The following is a 21,412-nucleotide window of genomic DNA, read 5'->3' on the forward strand; positions in this document are numbered from 1 at the left end:
TCTCTCTCTCTCTCTCTCTGTCTCACTGTCTCTCTCTCTCTCTCTCTCTCTCTCTCTCTCTCTCTGCTCTTCTCTTTCCGACCGCACCATCGGCAAAGCAGCTGAAACCAGCCCAGGGTCTCTGTGATGTGTGAATCACCCTGATGGGGCGGATTTACTGGAATACGGGACCCAGACAAAGAGACAGAGTCACAGGCGCGTAATGGGATATGATGGGGATCCACGGAACTCCGAAACAGGAAATGACTGGTGTTGGGGAGCTGGAATGGGGGTGGGGGGTGGGGGCTGTCTGCAGGAAGGGTGTCGCTCAGAATGTCATTGATGTGCTTTCATGTTTTCTTATTGCAGTGATGGTATTAAAGAAGGACTTGTTTTCAAAGTGTTCTTTGTGTGTACTTCAAAGGATCATATCAGAGGATGTTTTTGTACCAAAATTAAAAAAAATGTGTATTCCTGGCTGGGATATTATGAACAGTGTTTGACATACAGTTGTGTCTCAGTACCCCCCCCCATCAGTTTCTGGATTTCATTAATAATATGACTAATCTCTGTCCAGTTTCCCACACTAACTGAAACATCAACATCACTTCAAATTAGTAAACAATATTTGAGAATAAGCGAGGCTCAACGTTTGCTTTTAGTTTTTTTTTTCCTTCCTCAAACGACTGGAATTAGGTGCAGCCATGAAAGGAGGACTTGTCAGAGCTCACTTCCCCCCTCCATATATTTGCTGTGTTGAGTGTTTCATTATTGCACGTGAGGGTGTGTGTGTGTGTGGGGGGGAGGGGGGTCCTGCAAAGGGTCCTGTTCACCCAGACACACTCACGATGAGGTGGCAAACAGAAGAATTTTGCAGCTCAGGTAAACTAGTCCACCTCAGTGCCTCAACCCCACAACATAGTTACTGTAGTTACAGTATCCATAGCGATCCTAAAGGTTATAGACCCTTTCAACAATAAAAACAAAAACAATGCTTGAACGTTCTATTTGGGCCTCAATCTACTTCCTCTGCATTAAGATAACATATGGAATGTTAAAACGGAAGTCTTGTGGGGCCAACTATGATGCTGATAATGGAACTCTCTTGAAAGGGTCCATATACATGCCCAGCAGTCAAGAAAATAATCAGTCAGACTGTTTTTATTACAAAAAATGTGTCAATATTTTATTTAAAAAAATAAGGCAAATGAACCATTGTAGTCATAAATACATAAATAACAAAAACAGCATGTCTTGGGTCAGACTGCTATCTCAGTCTGGGATATCAAAGGGATTTGTGGTTTTATGATACAAATATTAAAAAGACATTTTTTTTTTCAAGTAAACAACAATATTTTCAGGTCCATGTTGGGATAAGGAACATACAAAATGGCATCAACACTTAGACCATATCAGTGCATGTATTGCAAACGTTGCCTACGAAGGCCGGGGTGAGTTACAGCATCCATTGTAATTGAAATGGTGGCTACAAATTACAATAAGCACATATATTCAGGTCCCCTTATGGTGTGCGCGTCATACATATTGCTTCACACATATCGTTTGTTTGTCCAGAAACAAAACAAAAACTAAAAAAACATACGAACAAACAAACAAAAAAAAATCAATCAACCCAGTGACTTGACTGGAGGATGCTAACAAATCTAAATTATGCCCAATTTGCCTTGTTTGGGCAAAGCAGAAGGGCACCTATTCACCCCACTGTATCTACAAGTGACAGTAAGGCTGAATCAATACATCAGAAAGGCTAGCTAATCCAGAATATCAACTTAAGACATCCTGTATCACTTTGGTTACATATACACAAAGACAACAGATAAGCTAATAATAATACTGACAACAATAAAAACAATACATAAAATAACAAATTAAAAGTATACCAACTCTCGTTGTATTACTCATTCACTCACACACCAACTGTTATTTGTTTATGTTTTGCATATTAAAGTATATCAGAAAAAAAAAGTTTTTCCTTCCAAACTGGTGAGAAGATTTCTCGACAGCTTCTCAATACAGCGTGAGAGTTCCATTCTAGTGTTTCTGCAACCCCTTGCTGCATTTAGTTATGATATTAAAAAGGGAGTCACCCATTTCTCTGTGGTAACTTAAATTACAATCTCTGTAACTGTAAACATAAACCATCACTTAGCTGTTTACGTTATGTGTGAAACTGTACTCAGGGCCTCTTAGAACAAGGCCAGAACAAAATAACCCTGCAGAACCGTTAAACTCTTATAAGGTCCCATGGTAGAGTAAGATCGAATAACTGAACATGCCTTACGCTTTAGCAACACAATTTTGGACAAGCTGGAACAGCCCGTTACCGTTCTAGAAAAAAAAAGGTTTTAACTGCATTTCAGGAAATAAATAAACCACACTGCCTTTTCCCTTGCTTCAAAATAAACATCTTTTTCCTCCCAGAGGCAGGTTGTAGCTGTATTAGACTTTAGACGAGGCGGTTGCTGTAGTATAGCTTAGGCCACGGCCGCCACCAGGTCGTTAGTGTATTGTGGGTCGGAGGGGTGGGAGTCTCCCCTGGCCCTGGGCCTGCAGGGAAGGGAGGAGACGAGGAAGAGGAGGAAGCCCCCCAGCAGCACACAGCCTCCGCTGAAGTAGAAGGCCAAGTCGTAGGACTGCATCCAGTCGAAGAACCAGCCTGGCAGGAGGAAGAGGAGAAATGAGAGATCGGTGTCATAATGAGCACTAAATTCCGTCAGTACATTTGGAATGTACATGTAAAGTTAATGTGAACTTTTTTGAATGTAGTATTTTGACAAGTATGTCTTGTTTGTTAAACTAAACGTGACTAATATATATAATCTAAATGTCATTCATTTTCCAAAATGAAACAAGAAGCACAACTACCCTTGCAGGGCTGAGCAAATGTGTGTGGAATTCGAGATCCTACTAAGTTTGAGCCAAGATGGCCTCCGTGCTTACCTACAACTGGAGGTCCCAGCATGATCCCGAAACCACCGAAGAACATGAGGATCCCGTGGGCCTCAGTGAGCCGGTCGATGCCCACAACCTTCGTGGTGGCGTACGGCGTGATAGACCAGTTCCCTGACATGAACCCGATGGCCGCCGAGATGACCTGAAGTCCGGCGTAGCTGTTGGTGGCAGGGATGGCAAGCAGCGCCGTGCCCGCGCCGACGGCCGTGAAGGCGTAGAGGTAGACGCTGTTCATCCAGCGGATGTCCGTCATCATGCCAAGGCCCAGCTTGCCCAGCACGCCGGCCACCTGGACGATGGACACCAGCGGGAGGAGGCTGACGCCGTCGACGAGGCCCTCACTCTGCGCCACGTCCTCCATGAAGAGCAATGGCGGGAAGGCGCCCAGGCTGAAGAGGAAGATGGTGACGCAGAGTGCGCCGAACACGCGGTCCTGGAAGAGGTCGGCCGTCGAGCGCAGGTAGGTCGAGTAGGACTTCTGCTTGGTCTTGATGACCTCCACCAGCAGGGCGCAGATGGAGAAGCTTCGCTCGAACGCCAGTGGGGCTTCCGCGGGCTCCTTGACGCCCTCCGTCGCCATCGGCGGGTCATCGGCGGCTGTCTTGTGGTCGCTCGCTACCGGCTTGACGGGGTCAAGGTCAGAGGTCACGACTTTTTCCAGGAGCTGACCCTCGGCCTTCTCCAGGGCGGCGGCCTTCTGTTTGAGGTAGTAAGTGGGGACGTGCAGAGGCCTCATGGGTCCAGCGCAGGCGATGATGTTGAGTGCAAGCGAGCCGATGATCAGCAGGCAGCCGTCCAGGCCGAAGAGCTCGATCAGCTCGTTCTGACCTGTGGCGTAGATGAAACCTCCGACACTTGTACCTGGAGAGGGGATGGGGTGGGGTGGGGTGGGGTGTGAGGGGGGTTAACAGGTGAGTATATGTGTTCCCTGACTGGAATGCAGAGATTCTTCAACAATAAATAAAAACCAAAGAATGTCCAAACACAAAGGAATTTCAAAACAGAGCAGACAATAGAATGTCAACAAAGCAGATGTTATTCAGAATGAGAATAACAAAATGTCTTCATTGCTTATATAGCTAGTTTTGGCATTTGTACAACAAACAATATCAACACTACACACTATACTGAAGACAAAGACATAATGAAATCCAATATGTTCTAGTCTTACTTTAGAGTTGAATAGTAAATGATTATTGATCATTAGTGATGAATGAGACTGTATCATACCTGTGGAGACAATCCCAAGAGCCAGGCCACGCCTCTTGTCAAAATACTGACAGGTGATTGTCATGGTAGCAGCATAGACCAAACCACAGCCTATTCCTGGAAAATAGAATAAACCGCCTCAATACGGAACCCAAACAGGACTGGCAATGGGGGATTCCAGCAATAGAATTCTTTTCATTACCAACTTTCTTTCTTTCGACTCATAAAGCACCTGCATTACCTACTTAATTCTTGTTCAGTGACATTCCAAACAGGTGTTCAAAAGGGTATTCAGGTGAGCATGTAGGTTGTAGCGATGCTCTGCACACCTTCACTCCCTTTGCCTGGTGTGTGTCGCGTTAGAAGCGTTTATCTGACAATTCACTTCCTTGATAACACATCTAAGGCTACAGTACATGGTTTTAATTCTTGCAAAAGAGGATATGAGGCTTTAAGTCAGGCTTACCAACTACTATGCCGTAGGAGAAGATGAGGAACTGGACATTGGGTGCAAAAGCACTCAGCATCAGACCCCCGGACACCATGACCCCACTGAAGATGGTGACTGGCCTGGCTCCGAAGTTCACCACACATGCACTGCAAATGGGACCTATGGGGAGAGAGAGGGAGAGAGAGAGATATTAAGTAAATGAGTCAGGGAGGTCAATCAGCAACCAGCAATCAGCAAAATCTGGTTAACAGATCACCTGCCAATACACATCCATTCATGTATAATATTGGTGATAAGTGATTGATTCTGGGATATTGGGGCACTATGCTAACAACAGTACAGTAAGCAATGCTTTAGGACTTTATACAGTACCTTTCAAACAATTTGAGGAACCCTTCAGCAGGGGAGTTTTGAACATTCTAACAGAAGATTATGTTCTGCAAACAATGTAAGGTTCTAAAATTCCGTGTTGAATTCAAAGAACCCAGATATTCTTTAGAACGTCAATTTCCTACACAAGATTAAATGTTTTCACTTCTGCATGGTGTCCTATCTATGTCTGTGTCTGCTAGGACGACAAGGCAAATTTAGTGCTGACAGCATCAATGCCCCAGTGGTACAATACACACGCACATCGTCATTAGCTATCCACTGTTCCAGAGCTGGAGGCTATATTGACGAAGCAGCTTTCTGGTCAATGATTGGAATGCAATGGACCTATCTGTTTCATTGCTGACCCTATTGATCAATACTGACAGAAGGTGAGAAAGTTATCAAATCAGAACTGCCAGAGGGAAGTTGCAGTACAGTATCCAGGGTGAAGGGTGGACATCAGTCCACTGTGCCAGGGCAGTTCACACAAAGTGTCAAGTACTAATTTCATAATTTGACCCTTGACAAAGCAACACTTGAAAACTAATAAGGACCATCTTATATATGTAGCCTTATACCATGTAGCCTTATCATCTGTATATAATGAGGAGAATAAGAAGCTTTTTGCTTTGCTCTTGGGCAGAGTTGACTCTAATTTGTGTTGATTTATCACAGATGAGTTTGGCTGACTTTATCAAATGTTGTGTGAGTGTTCAATTTCCTTCCAGTGGTGTATGTATATAATATATGTATGTATGTATGTATGTATAATATAATCACTGTGTGCGAAAAAACAGCTTTGTGTTTTGTCTTTTCCACCGGGTGGATTAAAGGGCTTTCAGGCAGGTTCAAATGAAGTGTGTGTGTGTGTGTGTGGGGGGGGGTCACACCCACACACACTTTTAACTTACTTGCAATCAGGCCAACGCCAGACACGAGGGAGCCCACCCATGCGGTCATGCCTTTGCCTTCCTGGTACGTGCTCAGCCACTCTGGGTAGAGCACTCCAACAGACTGGGGTGACCCGTAGGCCAGGAAGAGGGCCAGGAAAGAAGCCACCACCACGGCCCAACCCCAGCCACCGTCCAGGGCTTTCTTTGTGCTCGGGAGAGTCATGTTGTTGTTGTTGTTGTTGTTTGTGTGCTGAGGTAAGGTCTGAGTGTTCCTGAGGGTGAGGATAGAGATGATGTAGGCATAAGACAAGCATGGTCATGCACATATAGATTTACAGCAAATAAATAATAATAAAAACAAACAAACAAACAAAAAAAAATATTGAACTAACCTTTGATACATGAAAGAAAATCACTGAAATGTCGTTTTTTATGACTCGGAAACCGCACCCTAAACCGAGAAGAATTTTCTTCATGGTGCGCAATGTGCGCTCTTGGTCGTTACTTTTGAATGAGCGAAAGCGCATTCCACTCGGTCGCTCTGGTTCCAAGATATCAGCGCACTGATAGCTGGAGCGCACTGATGGTGCGCAAAATCAAAAGTTTGCGCTCTTTTGTGTTTGATGATTATTTTTTTTAATGACAATTCAAACGAATCACCGAATCACCAACAGCGAAAAAGACAGATTCACCATCAAATTACAGTTTTTTCATCAACTACCTACGACGAATTTAGTTAAATTAAAAACTAACAATTTTCATACATTTTGGAAATAACATAGCCTGTCTATACTTGACATTAGACCTATCAGAGCATTTGAAATCAAAGGACTAACGTAAATTATTGTTTGTCTAAAAACATATGCAATCTTACCTCAAATGTCCAGTCACCTGCAGAAAGACTGATGTTTCTATTTGGTCAGCTTCAAGCAGCCAGATGGATAGGCTAAGGCTAGCTGGCCCCTGGACCTCCGACCAATACTTTAAATATCATTGCGCGTTGCAATAATATGGTAAAACACTAATGCACAAACAGCATCTTCTGAAAGATAACATCATCTTGTTCACTCTTCTGTAGCAATCTGAGGCAACTGAGGGGGAAGGTTGCAGTAGCGGCTTTTGTTGCCGGGTGTTGAAACCGGTTTGAAGCTGTTCTCGCTGGTCTTTCTGCTGATGCTCAACTTCCTCCTCTTTTTTACAGTGGTTATAAGCACAGCTGTTCCTAACATCAAACGACTCAATGCTGTATCGTGAGCTGGGCAACTCTGTGTTTTGTCTCTGTGTGTAAAAATTAAAATCATCTTTCAGGTTTTTTTCTTTCCGCAAAACCAGTGACTGATGCAATGGACCCCTTCACACAGCCTAAGCTATGGGCAGTAACATTCTGCTATATTTCCCCACACCGAAGGTGATCAAATGTAGTAATATTTTCCCTCGCCCTAACCTTTAAAAATAAGTCATCACTTCATATATAGCCCACACTCAAACACCAAGAAGAATACATTTCGAACAACTCAGAAAACTAACCAAGGGATTTAAAGATACAAATTAAGACTGCTATCCAGTCTGGCAAGGCAGCATCTTTCCATCACATTTCACATAAGGACCGTTCTTCAATCACTTTGGTCGACGTGTTGGAGAATGTGCTCATTTCATTGAATAAATTTATTCTCTAACAGGAGTCCGCTCATCTACTCTACATAAACATATGCCACGTGCAAGATTCCAACCATAGAGGCGCTGTGCCACATCTGACACCGCCACAGTTCCAGTCCAAACCGGTTGTTGATGACAATACACGTGCAGACGCTGGGTTGCTATGGTTGGGGGGAAGGATGCGAACGAGACCAAAGCATATACATTCAGGATGTATGTTCCGAATTCTGTATTTATTGACATTTCGATAGGCTAGGCCAACATGTGTAGTTGAACTGTTTCAAACTGTCATGACGTCACCATGTTTACAATACAGCCTCAGTGATTTGAGGCTGTAATGGTACACAGGGTGCACACAGGGGAAAAACAATAGACCTCGAAAAATATTTGGGGTAGGCAAAGTCGAATTGATAAACTGCGGCTTTTTGTTTGAACACTTCGAATAAGAATAAAATAACCGATAATTTTCAGCTTGGCACAGGATGCGCACATACATGCACAAGACACAACACAATGTTAGGCACGCACGCTTTCTCAGCGGTTGGTCTTTGCTGCCCTTATTTGCTTTAAGGGGTAGACTTTTGTTTTGTCTGATTTGACGGACAGAACAGATGACAGGTAGCATGGAGTCAATACAGTAGGCCCCTAGTGTTGCGGCATTAACGCATTTTACTCAGACTGGTTTGTAAGAATAAAAACCTAAATCAGTCGCTTAACTCTATTCGGTGGTGTGGAAAACATTGCTCAGGGCTTAGTTCTATCAGCAAGTTTATCGTTTTTACATAATTTAATTTTTTGGAACCCATTTTTGTAAAGTTCACAACCTGTTCAAGTTGAGTCTGCTGATTCACTGGCAGTACATTGAGGCTGACCAGGGCTTTGTTGTTCCTGTCTCCATGTAAACTGATACCATTTAGGGTTTCACACAGAGGAGCAGGCAAGGTGAGGCCCCTCAGACAACTATAACATTCTTTTTTTATTAAACAGCAATATCGAAACCCATACAGAAGGAAACCGTTCACCCTGTGGCTAGAGATGATGACGCACAGTTGGCGATTTTGTCTGCTGTCAAAGTGACAACTTCTTGAGATGTGAAAATGCCTTCATGCCATCACTTAGATGCTAAAGACAAGTCTAGGTGAACATGGCTACCCACTACTCTACATTTAATCACACAGTTGGAAACTCACTATACCAGAAGGCTCCCTGCTAGACCTCTACATGTGGAAATGAACAAACAAGACTTCAAGGACAAACATAGGCAGGCTCACAAGCAACTTCGTACCCACAATCTCTTTATTAATGATGACCTGAACCTACTTTCAACAGACACAGCTGCCCCTGTCTGTTAAGATGGAGAAACCCTGGAGAATCACTCGTCAGCAAATACAACCTCTCAAAGGATCTTCTAGAAAGATCTAGAAGCACACCACTGCTTGACAAATGAAAAAGCTAACAAAGCAATGTGAGGACACAAGACTCAAAAGTGGACCACACGTTAAGGCTTTTTTAATTGTGTTGATGTGGTGATAAGCTAGATTATGCTTACACCCCCCCCCCAAATACCAATACCACAGTGAGATAAGGCTCATAGGTGTTCCATTTACTAATGCAAGCTATACATGAGCAAAACTTTACATTCATTTGTCAACAGTCTTGAAATTAAAATGCTTTACCAGAAAGAAAGAGAGGGATGGAGAGAGAGAAATGGAGAGAGAGAAGATGAACAGAAACAGAAGAGCAAAACCTGATGGTGAGTTCTGGTAAAATTATGAAATGTGTAGATGAACACTTCCTTGTAAAACATATTTTAAACAATCAAATTAAGCATATTTACAAGACAAACGTATATATATAAAAAAAAAAAGGTTTACAATATATCATTTTGAAAATGACACCCTTACACACACAAAATGAAACAACACCATCAAAAAATCTAGTTTCAGAGTCCCCTCGTGCCGTTTGAATTGATAAACAAAAAAAAAGAAATAGCAAAACAAAAAACAATCGACAATATGCACCCACATTCTCCCCCAAAGACTCACACCTATTACCTCTCCTAGTCACGCCAACACAGTGATGGAGGTGTGAGTTGCTTCGATACCATAATGAAAATGTGTTGGTGTGTGTGTGTAGGTAGGCCACAGTGTTACTATAAGTATAACAAAGAAAACAAAGAAAAATGGACAGACAAAGAAAACAAGAAAGAAAATTTCCAGAATGTTAAAAACTTCTTTCTGTCAAAGTGTCATTAGCTGCATTGCTGTCATGACGCAAATCACTTCCAACATGGCCAGGCTTGGTTTTGTACTTTATTGATTTGATCAACTTTGTTTTAGGGTTATATTTGGTTTCATCGAGTGAATGGTCACTATAATTAAAGTGGGGGACACAGTAAATTATCAGCTAAGTGCTCTGTGTTGTTCTAGTTTCACATCTAAGCTGGTCCAACATAAAGCGCCCTGGAATCTGGGAGCTGTGAGGGCAAGGAAGGGTCAAAAGTCTACTATCACCACGGAAATGACAAAGGCTTAAGACTAGATCACAAACACACACAAACACACGTGCGTGTGCAATGGGCGGGAACACTTTTTGTTTTTCCTCTTTCAAAGCTTACTAAAAAAACAGAAAATACATCTTATTTACACTCATAAGTGATCTTGATCGGTTCTCTTGTCTCGCATAGTTGTCACCATCAACACATGCTGCTTGAAAAGATATCACAGTGGTACCAGTTTCAGACGCAACTCCTGGAGAACCCGACAATCTCCCAAGAAGAGCAACGGTGCTCTTTTGGCCCTAAAGGAATAGATCCCTACTGCGATTCAGATTCTGATATTCATTCCACACACCTGCACACAAAAAAGGTTATTCTGAAGTCTTTATGTCAAGAAACAAGGTGTCAAAAAAGTGCTGTTCAGTAGGAAGGGACTCCAAACAAACAAAAAAAAACACACACACACACACACACACACACACACACACACACACACACAAAACACACTTCCCATGTATGACATGACCAGAGTACGGGGGCAGAGAAGAGAGAAACAAAAACAAACAAACAAAAAAAGAATCTTTGTTTGGGGAGTGAGAGTCTTTTCCTGTGGAGACAGGTACGTACATTTCTGAGAGTATTTACCTCTACAGGTACATTTCTGTGAAGTTTCTGTGGATCGAACTCAAACTTCTCACAATACACCGACAGCATCGGCGGTGATGGTTGTACATGGAATAACAACAGGAAGAGAGGAAATGTCTGACCCCAGAGCCACGGCAAATCTCCATGGCGATGAGTATTATTGGGGCTCTACACACCAGTCGCCATAAACCGAGAGGACTTGTCTTATAGAAAGGCCAAAATTCTGCATATTGCTCCAAGGTCGACCCTACAGGCACTAATAAGTCTCCGTTCGGCATCTCTCTCTAAACTCTGGCTGGACAGGAACCCACTGCGACAGAGTGACGAGACATACAACAACAACCTTCAACTGTTTACCACACACACACACACACACACACACAAATGCAGACACACACGCACGCACACGCGTACACAGACAGACACACACACCTTTAAAGGCCTTCAAAACATCTTTAGCTGTCAACTTGTCCAAGCTATAACTCGTACAACCACTTGGTTAAGTGTGACTTCTTTCAGGTGAAAGTCAATCAGCATTCGATTTCAACTGCATATACGCACATGCATATAACCAAGTTGAGGTAAAAGCCAGGGGCAAAACATTATATCTTATTTTTCATACTACCTGTCTAAAAAAAAAAAAGGAGTACCATTTTTCTGTTTTGTGATCTCACTAGCAGCTTTATATTGGAAGGTATACTGTCCGGTTATACAGGCACAAACTGATAGCTGATGATGTCCATTGTCTATTGTATCGAGACAATCTTTAATGTTATAAAATAACTAGTCAGAAAAAAACATCCCTTTTTCTTCTCTTTCTTTGAAATTTAAAAGGCACTAATGCCTTCAGACCAGGTGTGAGAGAAAAGCGTCACGCCTCATTAGTGTGGGATTAAGGGGAGGCGGGGCTTGCAAGCACTGAGGAGGGGTCACCACCACGTGGACGTCTGAAGTGTTGTCAAGGCGACAACCAACCATCTGCATTCGAAAGACGAAAACGTTTCCTTTTTTTTTTTTTGGTTTTCCTCTTATCGTGAAACTGATAACACAGTTAAGTCTGTAGGATCTCAGTGCAAGTCGACAACTTTAATGTTTATTTGGGTAGTGTAAGAGTTGTTTAAGGAGCGCGGGTGAGTAAGGGTTGTAAGCGCAAAGTTGATTGGTGTGTGTTTGCAAGTGTATGTGTGCGTTTGCATGCGTGAGTGTGTGTGTAGGAGTGCGTGTGTGTGTGTGTGTGTGTGTGTGTCTGTGTGTGTGTGTCTGTGTGTGTGTGTCTGTGTGTGTGTGTCTGTGTGTGTGTGTCTGTGTGTCTCCAGTCCTGTCCGGTGACAGCGGAGGAGGGGAGCGAAACGGAGGAGTGGAACGGCGGCGGTGATGATGCCGAGTCATGCGTCCCGTGGCGGCTGCTGCTGCTGGGATTGGTGGAGAGGCTGTTGCGAGGCCCCTGATTGGCTGGCGGAGGGCTGGCTGGGAGGGGCCAGAGGAGGCGGAGCCTGAGTGAGTAGGCTGGCCGGCGTGTTGGGGGAGGGGGGCGGCGTGGGCCGCTTGAACTTGTCTGGACTGTTGCTCCTTCTCGGGGAGGGTCTCTGTTAGGAGGAGAGGAAGATGGACAGAGCAGGAGGGAGGTGGAGGGGAGGAGAGAAAGGGAGAGAGAGAGAAATAAAGAGAGAGGCGGAGAGAGGACGAGAACCAGTCACACGTGATGGTTAGGCCTTATGCCAGGATCATCATCAGAGAAGAATACACCGACTCAGGTCACTTGAGGCCAGTCTGCTTGGCGACTCAGGACAAAACGTGTCTGTGGTGGCTCAGATCCAGTGTTGCCCATCATCTCATAGTCCAACTGTGTGTGTGTGTGTGTGTGTGTGTGTGTGTGTGTGTGTGTGTGTGTGTGTGTGTGTGTGTGTGTTTTCCCTGAACTGAACGAGCAGGAACGAGCACTACTGCACTACACTGATAGCTGGGTTTGGGGCCAAAGATAATTGTAACTCTAACAATATGAGCGTCCACACTGACCAACGATAAGTAAAGTCTCTCCTTATGTTGATGGATGTGATGTCTATAATTTGATGGATATTTATTGGCTGTGAGCTTTTAATCGTTCTTAAAATCGCTCTAAAAGTAATCCCCAACGATATTGTTCTTCATACCATTATTGTTATAGTTTATATATGGACGTCGTCATGCATATTATCTACTTTTTTTTGCCATTCTCATTATAGGTGTGGACAGCCCAGCCCTTTAATCCAATCAGAGTGCAGGAAAACAAAAGTAAATGACATTTAAACCAATAAGCATTCCCAGGAGTGTCATTAAAAAGAGTGTGATGCAGTTACTCCACTTGGTACAGGGTCATTCTGAACTGTTCAGCCTTGTATCCCATCAGTCATGTACTGTATGCAGAGAGATTTTTTATGCTGCACGAAGGATCATGTGTGCTTATGTGGCCAAGGCTGTGAGCTTTGCGGAGTACATTTCTCCAGCCGTTAGCACACAAACTCGACCAGTTTTTGTGTTTGCATATTAGTGCCTACCGCGTGCTTTGTCTGTGTGCATAAAGCATCGTTTCTGGGGATGCGCCCTGCTTGCTTGGTGTTTGTGTGTGTGTCTAAAAGGTTTTGTGTGTGTGTGTGTGTGTTCCCTGCACGTGCTGCTTGAGCAGCCCAGAAAAGCTCAGTGAGATATTGCACGCTGCAGGACGCTGCATGATGTGAATCCCTGTGACAGCGATGTGCGGGGATTCTTTCTGGAGTGTGTGTGCGCGAGTGTGTGTGCGCGAGAGTGTGTGTGCGCGAGAGTGTGTGTGTGTGTGTGTGTGTGTGTGTGTGTGTGTGTTTTATTTAAAAGGGAGTATGAGAGATTATCTGCTCCAGGGTGTGCCTGATCTCTTTGTGTTTGAGTGTGTGTGTGCGTGTGCCTTTACTAGGGTGTTTGTGAAGTGTGTGTGTGTGTGTGTGTGTGTGTGTGTGTGTGTGTGTGTGTGTGTGTGTGTGTGTGTGCGTGCGCATGTGTGTTCTGTGACTCACTGTAATGCCATGCGAGGTGCCCACGTGCATGTGAAGGCCGGGAGTGTTGTAGTAAGACATGCCCGCTCGGGTGAGGGTCGTCGGAGGAGTGAAGCCCACGGTGTGACTGGCATATGTCAGCCCTGGAAGGAGAGAGACAGAAAGAGAGGGGGAGAGATGGAGAGAAAGAGAGAGTTCAAAAACCTCAATATGGAGTAATACACAATACACATTACATTACAGCAAAGTACCAAGTGTGCGCACACACACACACACACACACACACACAGCTCCATCTCAGCCAAACATTTCTCCCACTCCCACACATCATATCAGACACTCTCCCTTCCAGAAATTCACAGCTGAGCACAAATTCCTGCAAAAGTAACTTTCATAGTCTCGCTCTCCCTCACATACAAGGTTGCTGTTTAACTTTGTGACTCCCCCCCACCACCACCACACGCACACACACACACAACCTATTTTGTTTTGATAACACACTTGTGGGCAACTGTGTTCCAAACTAGAGTAACAGCAATATAGCTATAATCTGTGTTGACAAAACACAACACAGTTTAAACTCGGCTGACCTGACGACGTGGGGTGGGGTGGGGTGAGGTGGTGTGTGTGTGTGTGTGTGTGTGTGTGTCCAAAATCTGTAATTGTAGCACTTTTACAAGTGAAAATAACATCCACAGCTTGGTGTGTGTGTGTGTGTGTGTGTGTGTGTGTGTGTATGTGTGTGTGTGTGTGTGTGTGTGTGTGTGTGTGTGTGTGTGTGTGTGTGTGTGTGTGTATGTGAAAATAATATCCACAGTCTGTCACAACACTATCAGGGGGTAGAACAATCCTCAGCTATGGAAGTGAAACTTTGAAGGCGTCACATGACACATGGCGTTTGTTTTGATGGGAGCTCAAGGTGCGGGCTGTTCGTTTGAGTGAACAGCATGAGCAGAGAAAACAGGAAGCGCCTGGCTGAGAAAACACGCACACCTCAGTATCTGTACGCTAAACAGCTGTGGCACCGCCTGACCACACTCTCAGGTTCCGGAACTTCACCTCAGCACACGGCACGAAAACATAAGACTTCTACCAGAAAGACTCCGTTTACGATTCAGTAGACGGAGATAGATGAAGAGTTTACAGGTTAGGTTCCGAAGCTTTACCCAAAGCACACAACACAACACAAAGCAATTTTACCAGAAAGACTCAAGGTTCAAGGTTCAGTAGACGGAGATAAGAGTCGACAGTTTAATCCTGAATAGGATTTACAGCAACGAGAATAACAATCGGAGATAAAGATGGTAGTAAAACTGCAAGCAGTCAGAATCGGTGTGCAGAGAGAGCAGCAGAAAGGTGAATCCGATCGTGCACTTTAACGACGAGCATGAGCGTCTATTGTCTACTGGAATGAGTGGATGGCGTAAATCATGAGTCTTCCTGATTTCTTGTGCCCAAAGATAAACACAAATAACTTTGATCTGGCGAACCATAACATGCTTTATTCTGAGGTAGGAGAAACATACATCTACCATAAGGTTCAACACATTAAAACTGGTAGTGAGGCCTAACCCACATGACATAATAGACCTAAACACACTGGGTTACCATACACCAAACAAAGTTCAACGTTTACGCATCAACATACTTAGCACTGCAGTAGGCTTAGACCTACTGATACTATAATCCGACTTATTAATCATGTGTTTCATAATTATACACCGTGTTTACTTTTTACACTTAGCCGTTACATTGTGTCTAATTAATCAGTTGATGCCGTAAATGAACTGTATTTTAAATGGCTCAGAAACAATTTTAAATGGCTCATACTCTTAACTATCGCGTGGACTGAACAGACGACTAACTGGCTTTAAACGTGCATGACTACTGCAGTGAGCCGGTGTCTTTTTGTCCTTACGGCTTTAGCTCACAAGACAGTCACTGTCAAACACAAGGATGAGTTCCCCTCTCTTTGAGGCAGGGAAGAGGGGAAAAAGTACCATATTTGTCCTTGCCCTTTATTGAATTAGCTTGAATGACCAAGGGGAAAAAAAAACTTTTATTACGCAAAAAATAACAGGAAATCTGTGCAGAGCTTATAAAATACTTAGTAGGATTCTCCATTCATGGGTCTTTGATTTAATGGACTTATAATTACCAGCTCCTTGGAGGCTTGAGAATTTTCCAGAAGGTCGTAATGCATCAAAGACCCATGAATGGAAATTACACTGAGCAGTGACCTCCCTGTTCACTCCTAATCTCTTAGAAATGAGCTAATCTCTTCGCAAATTCAAAAAGCACTTATAATCTACTAAACACATGATTTTGAAAAACCGCTCATTCCACACTGTTTTTTATTTTGCTTAATTTGCATCTTGCATCAGTCCATCAGTCTGAAAAAAATGAGGTAGCTGAAGGCCCCTTGCTGTATGTAACTTGAGCAACGACTCGCATATGGGCTGCGTACAGTACAGCATCTCCTTTTTACTACTGTGAGTCTTCTCTGGACTTTGACTGGGTGGACAGGGTTTTTATGACCGGTAATGAACGTATGGCGTTTAGTTCACAGTTAAGAGTCATTATTTCCTAGAAAGGTTGTGGAACATGGTGGAATACACAAAGTTCTTTTTCTGAAGTGCCTCTGACCATAAAAAATGAAGATATCATAAAGTCTTTTTTTCCTTTGGGGATGGCCATTATTTCTAGTATCCCCTATGTTTCATTGAGAATACTCAAGGCCAACAATACCAGGATTCATCGGGCTCGAATTGTGAAGGAGTGGTTCATGGAGCACGAGAAACCATTTTGCACACATGAATTGGCCACGGCAGCATGACCAGAAGCCCACGAAGTGTCTTCAGGGATGTTCTGGACAAGACCAGAAACTAGAAAGAGACTAGAAAGTTTTCTGATGAGACACTCCAGTTAGATGTTTTAATAATAAATGTGGTGATGCCGCATGAGTTTTTTTTGTTTTTTTTTCTTGGTCAGGAAGTATACTCGGAAATGGAGAACATGTGGTAGCAGACTGCAATGCTCCGTTTCAAATCTACCTGGAACAAGAGGCACACGCACACACACTCTGTCTGAAGTCTACCTTGAAACCAGGGCTGTTCAAATATCTGTGCAGGAAGGCAGAAGTACACAGGAAATGCAAACACTGTACGAGAGAAAGAGAGAGTTGCTCTCAAAATAACCATAAAAAACACCAACATGTTTCTCCATGCAGTCCAAGTCCGTTTTTTAGTGGTAGTGTAACCTTGATAAGTCACTCTATTAACTTCTACAGGACCACACACTAGGCAAACAACTCCGAAACCATATGTGTAAACCACATCGCTGTGGTTGTGGTGTAGATTATAAACACACACACACACACACACACACACACCTGGTAAATGATACAAGCAATTATATTATGTTTACATTCTTGTCTTTTCATAGTCATAGTTAATATTTAATAATAAGTAAAGTTATTACACTGTTCACTTTTGCACTACCACCATTGCACACACTCATAGCACCTTATCTTGGTCAACGCATCACATGGTCAGTCCATACCAGACCTTTGTAATCACTTCACATGCTCTTTAAATTTTGACATTTCTGTGAGTGATTTTTATGCATGTGAGATATATGTGTGCTTGTTTATAGTTGTTTATTACACAGCTCTTCATAATGCTGTAGAATGCTCCATCACTTAAATGGGCATTCCCAATGTTTAGTGGTCTGATATTTCTCGATAACAGACCGTTGCTAAGTATAACAGACCGCTGTCAAGGAAAATGGGTTTTGTGGTTTTTATTCATGTCGGTCATATCACTCCGTGAGTAGTCCGCTCACTTCTTGCAATGGAACTTCATTCAAAAGTGAAAGCAGACGGTTGATCAGCTGTGTTCTAAAGAATGTTTGATTCAAGTTCAGCGAAGTAGAGTTGCGAACTATTTGTTTCTCAGCAAAAGCCACAATGAAACGGTAACAAATAAATGTAAAGAGTCATATCATGTGGAGTTTATTTTTTCGTTTTGGCAAGTAGCCGTGTAATAAGCGGGATGATGTATAGAATGCCGGTCAATAAGTCCCTTCAGAACAAAGCAAGTCCTGTTCGCCCTGTCGGGACTTATTTTCCGATAATGACCGGCGTTCTATACATTATCCCTTGCTACTGGATGCCTAAAATTTCCGTATGTATGTATGTATGTATGTGTGTGTGTGTGTGTGTGTGTGTGTGTGTGTGTGTGTGTGTGTAAACCAGTTATATGAAAATATATTACCCCTACAATAGACGTATTACAAATGCACCTCAACCACTCATTCATAAAGCATTGACCACAGATATAGACAGTCAGACACACGGCATTCATGGCAGGATACTAATGGAAATGAATATCTCATCTTTTCGTTCACACACACACACTACACACACTACACACACACACACACACACCTGGTGATATGGGTCGGCTGGAGCTGGGCGAGGGGGTGTAGGGGATGGGGCTGGAGACGGTCCGAGGCCGTAGTCCCTGAGCGGACATCTCGTTAAAGTACCTGGACCATCGGGAACACACAACACACACATTAGAGGAGAATTCCCAAGATAGTTAAAAGTGTGGGTTTTTGAACATTCTAACATAAGATTCCGTTCCGCAACAATTCAAGGTTCTAAAATTCTATGTTGAATTCAATCAACCCAGAAATTCTTTAGAACGTTCATTTTCCAACATTCCCATCTCACCGGTGTGACAGTACACCTTTAAGGGATAAAAATAACACACACATCAACAAAATAAATAAATAAACTAACATAATCTTATCAAAACATGGCATCTGCAAGCTGAGGGAAGTACAAAATCAGATTAATCAATAAAAACAAAGCTTAAATGTTATTCTATTGCTGTAAGTCGCTTTGGATAAACACATCTGCCAAATGAATACATGTAAATGTAAAAACTGTCTGGGAACAAAATCAGTTAAGGGGAGCAGGACCAAGCCTATACTTGTCTAATGCTGCATGGGGGCTGGCTAGCTAGTTAGATGACATGCTACTGTCATCATGTGCATCAGGAACAACTGTTATACTGCTGAAATGTGAGATGGCTGTAAGCTCCGTATCGAACTTCCGGGATACACGTCTCTAAACAAATCAAATATTTGTCCTACTCCGTAATCAAATGTCTTTGTATGTGTGTGTGTGTGTGTGTGTGTGTGTGTGTGTGTGTGTGTCATAGCTCTATGCAAAGTTTCTTGTAAACCAAGATGACACTGTGTATTCTTTAAGTTGAACAAGAACACGCTTGTTGGACCCATCTTTTTATCCACCCTTACAGAAGTGTCAGTTAAATTCAACAAACGAATAAAAACCCATCCTTTTATTGCCCTAAATCCAAATAGCTTTGTCATCTCTGTGTATTTAAGTTATCCGACTCCTCCAAACACGGACTTCCTCTGACCCCTGTGTCAGGCCAGCTCAGGTCGCGAGGTGTGCCCTCTTCAGCAAGGAAACGCGCCGGCAAAAGCAACTCTAGAGCACGGCTAGTTTGTTCTCGAGTTGGCACAGACAGCACTGCGTGTCTGTTGGTTGTCCGACCTGTAAGAGTGTCAGCCCTGGGATGGCCGCTGAAAACACAATGTCCCAGAGAGGGGGAAATGACACCAGCAATTACTGGGCGGTTACCCGGGAAGAGCAGTCGGCTGCGTTCAACCGCACACAGCCATCTCATGATTACAATGCTTAGCTGTGTTCACACAAGGCCAAGTCATTTTTACAGTACTTCACTGCTCTCGCATTAGGGCCAACCCCTCACCACAATGCTTCTGCATGTCTTAGACAGAGCACGTCTGGGAGCTTGCCAAATTATACCTCGATAGAACCCTTTCAAAGCTGGCTTTTAATTTGTATTTTTTAACACTTAAAGAGGGGTCTGAAGACTTCTGTTCTGCTTGCACTTAATTAACTTATTCTAAATGTTACGGTTTGTAAATTTATGTTCTTTGTTTATTTTCACTATTGATATTTGATACGGTTATTGATATTATTATTATTATTACTTCTATTTTACTTAATGCAGGCCAAGGCTTATAGACTTCAAAAATTCTGTAAGTCTAGTTATTATCATGAACTATCTGTCAAAATAAGCCCCGCCCCCCAAAACGTCATAAATCACATCATAACCACGCCTCCTTTTTATGCAAATTAGCCATGTGGTTGTCACCACGTGTTGTTTGTTATTGTTATTGTTTTGTGAGTCATGTGACAGTCATGTGACTGGTGTCAAACCCCTGGGGAGCCATATTGTTTTGTGAGTCATGTGACAGTCATGTGACTGGTGTCAAACCCCTGGGCAGCCATATTGGATGTAAAGTCATGTGACAGTCATGTGTCTGGTGTCAAACAATGCCACCCCCCCTTGGCATCCATATTGGATGTAGTGTCATGTGACAGTCATGTGACTGATGTCAAACCCCTGGCGTTATATTGGCCCCCAAACCCACATGTGTTTTTGTGGATAATGGGGATCAGATAAACTTTGTAAGAGTTGTATATGTTTAGTGGTAAATGGGGATAGATATAAAGTGTGCTGCTAGCCCAGAGGAAAGAAAAATGTTAAAATGAGAGCTCCTCTCTTTCTCAGTTGTTTCTCCTAGACAATAATGAGATCACAGTGATATAAAAAATTAGATTATTGCTTTTGTCTCCGGAGCAAAAGAGTTAAGTTATCTCAGTGTAGACTCCCTTTAATATACAAATGAGATCTCATCAATATTTTAAATAATGCTCAGTGTTGTCTAATTTATACATCTCATATTTTACTCAGGCTGATCCACCAGAGAGCTCTCTCTGTAAACTCATGCAATTCTCATTTCAGATCATTTTGGTAAATCTCAGATTAGGCTCCATCAGATCCAAGAGATCTCTTCACAAGCTTGAACCGTTCTCATTCTAGTCATCTCAGTTTAGTCCTTTTTTGATTTACAAAAGAGATCTCAGCAAAGGCTTATACAATACTCAGACTTGCTCAATTTATATATATCTCATATTTTACTCAGGCTTATCCATCAGAGAGCTCTCTAAGTGAACTAATGTAATGCTCATCCAGAACTATTTGTTTTATAAATTAGTCTGATCTGTAAGAGCTTAGCTGTTGTACAACAATTCTCAAATGATTTTCATTGGCTTATTTGTTTTAATTGCACATATTTTCAAGTTCACATTTGCAAACAGTAGGCCTAACCATGTGATGTGACCACCACACATGACGATGCTCTGATAGACCTCTGAAGTTCGGGCTACAAAAGCTACCATCTATGCCCATACAAGGAGATCACCTGTTAAATTCTCGCAAAGGGGGAGCTTTAATTTAAATCGGAGACGCAGACGTTTTCCTCAACACACTTTTTGTCTTCAACCTTCGAGTAGATATTATAATCAATGGTACGTGAAGGCGTACAATTTGATTTTGCTACCCCAGAGCTAACTTGCGACTTGTTAGCAAGTTAGAGAAATCAAGCTAGACTCCAGAGGTCTATGATGGTCGGACGTGACAAACTTGCGTGCTGAAGACTCCTACCAGAAAATGCAGTCTAGATTTGGTTTCAGTGAAACCAAGTGAAACGGTGTGTGGGTATGAAGGATTGTGCAGAACTTGCCACCACGAAAAACTCAGAGAAGGTACATTAACATTTTGGTAATTTGCTAACGTTCTTGCATATTTTTTAGACTCAATATATCATT

The 21,412-nt window shown here is 42.9% G+C and overlaps 2 protein-coding genes across 3 annotated transcripts in view; both read right to left on the reverse strand.

Annotated features, from left to right (window-relative positions):
* Nucleotides 1-1,137: 1,137 nt before the first annotated feature.
* On the reverse strand, nt 1,138-7,054 carry slc16a9b (solute carrier family 16 member 9b). Of its 2 annotated transcripts, XM_048233876.1 has the most exons (6): nt 6,752-7,054; nt 5,896-6,149; nt 4,628-4,771; nt 4,183-4,278; nt 2,941-3,813; nt 1,138-2,656 (listed from the first exon to the last, which is right to left on the reverse strand). In XM_048233876.1, exons 2-6 carry the CDS (start codon nt 6,098-6,100, stop codon nt 2,475-2,477), a joined length of 1,500 nt encoding a protein of 499 aa, XP_048089833.1. In that variant the 5' UTR covers nt 6,101-6,149; nt 6,752-7,054; the 3' UTR covers nt 1,138-2,474. The 2 variants fall into 2 exon arrangements, with proteins under 2 accessions (XP_048089833.1, XP_048089834.1); XM_048233877.1 differs by lacking the exon at nt 6,752-7,054 and having other exon boundaries at nt 5,896-6,745.
* A 1,757-nt stretch (nt 7,055-8,811) lies between these two features.
* Nucleotides 8,812-21,412, reverse strand: part of ccdc6b (coiled-coil domain containing 6b) — a 33,363-nt gene continuing 20,762 nt past the window's right edge. The window contains exons 7-9 of the mRNA XM_048232653.1: nt 18,128-18,228; nt 13,702-13,823; nt 8,812-12,261 (exon numbers count right to left, since the gene is read on the reverse strand). Coding sequence (XP_048088610.1) covers nt 12,061-12,261; nt 13,702-13,823; nt 18,128-18,228 — 424 coding nt within the window. The 3' untranslated portion in view covers nt 8,812-12,060. The remainder of the gene's footprint in view (nt 12,262-13,701; nt 13,824-18,127; nt 18,229-21,412) is intronic.

Source organism: Alosa alosa, chromosome 22 (assembly GCF_017589495.1).
Source record: "Alosa alosa isolate M-15738 ecotype Scorff River chromosome 22, AALO_Geno_1.1, whole genome shotgun sequence".
Lineage (NCBI taxonomy): Eukaryota > Metazoa > Chordata > Actinopteri > Clupeiformes > Clupeidae > Alosa > Alosa alosa.

Bases quoted from the DNA above. Each gene is read 5' to 3' on its own strand.
- slc16a9b (XM_048233876.1), bottom strand. From the start codon at position 6,100: ATGACTCTCCCGAGCACAAAGAAAGCCCTGGACGGTGGCTGGGGTTGG. The intron at 4,772-5,895 runs GTAAGTTAAAAG...CTCTCCCCATAG, and splicing joins TGGCGTTGGCCTGATTGCAA to GTCCCATTTGCAGTGCATGT. The intron at 3,814-4,182 runs GTATGATACAGT...TCCCCTCTCCAG, and splicing joins TCTTGGGATTGTCTCCACAG to GTACAAGTGTCGGAGGTTTC.